Source organism: Lactuca saligna, chromosome 2, assembly GCF_052625555.1.
Source record: "Lactuca saligna cultivar CGN05327 chromosome 2, ASM5262555v1, whole genome shotgun sequence".
In the NCBI taxonomy this organism is placed as follows: Eukaryota; Viridiplantae; Streptophyta; class Magnoliopsida; order Asterales; family Asteraceae; genus Lactuca; species Lactuca saligna.
The window spans coordinates 58,321,393-58,326,009 of record NC_136418.1 but is presented as its reverse complement, the minus strand read 5'-3'; the positions used below and the strand labels follow the sequence as shown (position 1 = coordinate 58,326,009).

Sequence of the window (4,617 nt, the reverse complement as noted above, 5' to 3'; positions counted from 1 at the left end):
CTCAACCTTAACCACTATTCTCAAGTCGTGGGAATAAAGCAAACAAATAATTGATGATGGATTTTTTTCTTTATAAAAACCAAGTAGTTGTAGTTCCGTTTTATATACCGCACCGAAAAATCCACACTACACTGTTCGTAAAAACCATATACCAAAAGACATACATAATCATTCTATATAACATAGAATAAAACTATGTATTATTGATATCGATTATTAGGTGTTAAAAGCTATAAAAAAAATTAGGTTAATCTTCAAAATCAATATACTGTAAATTTTGAAAATAAGTAAAATATTATAAATATAAAAATTGCTAGAAGAAGTTCAAATTATATTTTAAAATGACATTGATGTTAATAAAAAGCTCAATAAGTAAAATATGTTAAGTGAAATTCTTTGCAAATCAAATGGGTGTAATTGAAAGTTCTATTATAGTTATGAAGGGATCAAGGGAAGTGGACGTTATTTAATATTAAAATAAAATAACAATAATCAATAAAGAAGAATCAATTTCTTGCGTTTCAGATTTTGTTCATGCATTTACAGTCATCCATAAATGATTAAAAAAGAAAGAATATAAAAAACGTTGATGTATTGAAAGAAAATTAAAATATAAAACAAAAGTGGCTTCTAGATAAGTTTCTGAAAACATGGTTCACGCTATGAATAATATATTAGATTGATCCAAGATGTAAACCTCTATATATACCATTCATAAAGACTTAACCAAACAAACAAAAATAACATTCTAATGGCTTTAATATGGAAATTTTCTTCTCCGTTTATCCTTTCGAATAGTTCTTTTCATCAAAGAAATATTCTTGTCTGTGACAAGAGATTAATTACTTCACAGCAACCCATAGCACTTACAGATGTTACTAAGCCAACGACTCTCAGAAGATCAGCAAATTATCAGCCTTCGTTATGGTCGTATGATTATGTTCAATCGCTTGGTAGTAAATACACTGTGCGTGTGCAGATAACATTTAATTTAAAGTGTCTTTGTTTTCAAGTTTCAGTATTTAATTTAAAGTGTATTTGTTTTCAAGTTATTAATTAATAATCTCCTAGCTTTGTTCTTTCTTTGAGCCAACAGTTAAATAAACATATATGCGTGCTTGTTTGTGTTTCTAGGGAGGGAAGTATATGGCACGATTGCAAGCTCTTAAAGAAGAAATAAGAACCATGATTAGAAAAGAGCATGAAAAGGTGGAACATCCATTAAGTGTACTCAATTTGGTTGATGATTTACAGAGACTCGGCATATCATATCATTTTGAAGAAGAAATAAGAGATGTCTTGGAGAAGTTATATTACAGAAGTCAAGACAAGTGGTCGAAAATGGATCTAAATCTCAAATCTCTTTATTTTAGACTCTTCAGACAACATGGATATCATATTCCTCAAGGTATGTAGTAAATTAAGGATATAATTACTTAACTGCATTAATATAATTACTTAACTGCATTGGATGTAGAGATATTTGAGGACCTTAAGGATAAGAGAGGGAATTTCAATGGGCGCTTCAATGAAGATATCGTTGGTATCCTAAACTTGTATGAGGCTTCCTATTATTCAGTAGAGGATGAGAATCTATTGGATGATGCTAGAGATTACGCAGCAAGATATCTGAAAGAAAATTTGAAGAACATGGTTGATCAAAATATGTCATCGTTAATAAGTCATGCATTAACTTTTCCGCTTCATTGGAGAGTCCCACGAGTGGAGGCGAAATGGTTTATTGAAGCTTACGAGAAAAGAAGTGGCACGAATTCCACATTGATTGAGCTCGCCAAATTGGACTTTAACACAGTGCAAGCAATACACCAAAAAGATCTCAAATACGCATCAAGGTCCATGCATATTTTCTTTTACTTGCTAGACAAAAAAAACAAAGATGTCGCAAACAACTAGATTCATAGCATACACAAATCTTTACGTGAATCTCAGTAGGTTAAGTTTTGTCAACGCGAGGCTTCATCACTAAGTAAATTCAGTGTATCTAATTAAATATATAGGTGGTGGAAAGAAACATCTTGGGAGAAGTTCGGGTTTGCTCGTGATCATTTAGTGGAGAGCTTTATGTGGAGTATTGCTGAAAATTACAGGCCTAACTTTCAAGGAAGGACAACTCTTACAAAGATTTTTGCCATGATAACTACAATCGATGATGTCTACGATGTGTATGGTACTTTGCATGAACTCGAACAATTCACAGACATTGTGAGCAGGTCGATGTCCATTTCTCTTTTAGTCGAATGTTTTTTTGTAACTCTTGGAATTATTTGTTTTCAATTTTGTGATTGACAAAAAAATATGTTTAACAGGTGGGATGTCAATATGATCGAGGAACTTCCACATTATATGAGAATATGCTTTCTGGCATTATACAACTCGATTAACGAGATAGCATATAGCACATTGACAAACAAAGAGTTCTTCATACTTCCTTACCTTAAAAGAACGGTAATTTTACTTCTTACTTATCTAAAATGATATATATATATACCATTTCAGTTGTAATATACAATTTGGTATTTTATTTTTATTGTTTGAATTGCAGTGGCATGATTTATGCAACTCTTACCTAATAGAAGCAAGATGGTATAACAATGGATATACGCCGACGTTGAACGAGTTCCTTACCAATGCATATATATCAATAGGAGCTGGTGTAGTCATCATGCATGCCTATTTGTTAACTTTAACTAGTGTTACTGAAAAAGAATTGGAACACATAGGTAGTGCTGAAAATATAATTCGACATGCATCTGTTATCGTGCGACTCACTAATGACTTGGCCACATCATCGGTAATTTTTATGCTACTATCTTACCGGTTTATTTATCATTACACACTCACACTCAATTCAATTGGTAAATGTTAAAATCACCGGACAAGGGAGCCAATTTATTTGCACGAGTGTGCAAACAATTATGAGCTAGCATACATAAACTTAATGTTGTTAATTATAGGAAGAGTTGGAAACAGGGGATGTTCCAAAGTCTATCCAATGCTATATGCAAGAGAGTGGTGCCACAGAAGTGGAAGCAAGAGAATATATAGAACGATTAATCGTGGAGACATGGAAGAAGTTGAATAAAGAACGCCAAAAAATTGGTTCTTTATTTCCACAAGAGTTCATTGAATGTGTAACGAACCTTGCTAGGATGGGCCACTTCGCATATGATGTTGACAAGCATGCTTACTCGGACATGATGAGGACCCATGTATTATCATTATTTGTTAATCCAATCCAAGGGTTACCATAAACTGCTTTAGCCATAATGTAACAAATGTTGGAATTTAGGGTCTTTTTCTTATAGTTCTTTTACTTATCAACTGCTAAATTGGGTAATTAACTATTGTGAGTATTAGGGTATTTTGTTTGATAACCTCTAAATAAAAAAAAATTAGGTTACATCCCAATTGGTTAGCATTGAGCATGTTTCATACAACATTGAACCGATCAAAAATTTTTAGGGGCTTCTAAATGGTTAATGAAGTTAAGATTCTCATATGAATCATAAAGAAGTTCAAACATAAATGGTTCAATTTTATCAAATAACTTCTAACCAAAGGGTAGCAACATAAACGTTTTGTTCATAAATTAAAATAGTATAGAAACCAGAAAATTGCGAACGAGATTTTAAGTTGCTTAGCTTTACATAGTATATTTTCTTAACAATTGTAACGGCGTGAATTTCAAACCAAATTTTTTATTTTTAATTTCATAAAACACATGTCACTTTAAATAAACACCTTTTAATAGTCAACAAAGATTTCAAAACATTATCATCAAAATCCAGCATCCACATTCATGACTCTTCCCTCTTGTGTGCGTGTGTGTGTACAATCGAGTCGCCACCTTCTCGCAATCCTGATAAGAATCTGAAACACATAACACATAACACGGTGAGCACGAAGCTTAGTGAGTTCCCCAAAATACAACGTACATAAAACTAGCCACACGAGGTTGTAGCTCTACGAGACCTTCCGGTCAATGTGTCTCAGGGGCCTTCCGGTCCCACAATCTGAGTAGACCTTCCGGTCCTACTCTGTCAACCTTCCGGTCCATACCATACTGACCTTCCGGTTCATACACTGTAAGGTCCTAAAATGGATCTTACCAGTGATCAAATAGCAAACATAATCAGTAAATCAAGTAAGAACGAGTAGAATAAAAAACAAACAAGCTTACACACGCTTTTCTATTAGAATCACGTCTGGTACAACTTGCGGTTACAGGAGCTGAGAATACTGAGGCATCAACAACCACAAAAGACCTAGCAAACCCCTATTTATACAATATTGGGCCGGCCCTGGGTTTACGGCCGTAAACTCATCACAAACGGCCGTAAACTCCAAATATACTATAATCAACTATCAAATAACCAAAATGACCTAATACATAGAAAGTCTAGACCAAACCACTAATTAGATCCTTCAATCTCCCCATTGGTTTGGTGCTAGCTTTAGGTCAATCTTTGTTCACGATCATTACACCGTCCAGTCCCATGGCTCCATTCCACATTCTCTTATCAATAATCTCGGCAACCATCGTAGTGTACTCTTTCACAGCCGAGTCGAAAATCTCCTCAACAACTTGAATCTGAA

The 4,617-nt window shown here is 33.8% G+C and overlaps 1 protein-coding gene across 1 annotated transcript; it reads left to right on the top strand.

The window, feature by feature from the left end:
* The first annotated feature begins 723 nt into the window (after nt 1-723).
* On the top strand, nt 724-3,342 carry LOC145031008 ((-)-beta-pinene synthase, chloroplastic-like). The gene is made up of 7 exons (XM_078979441.1): nt 724-967; nt 1,135-1,408; nt 1,478-1,853; nt 2,019-2,231; nt 2,328-2,466; nt 2,564-2,812; nt 2,976-3,342. The coding sequence occupies exons 1-7, from the start codon at nt 752-754 to the stop codon at nt 3,270-3,272; spliced, it is 1,764 nt and encodes a 587-aa protein (XP_078835567.1). The 5' UTR covers nt 724-751; the 3' UTR covers nt 3,273-3,342.
* The last annotated feature ends 1,275 nt before the right edge of the window (nt 3,343-4,617 follow it).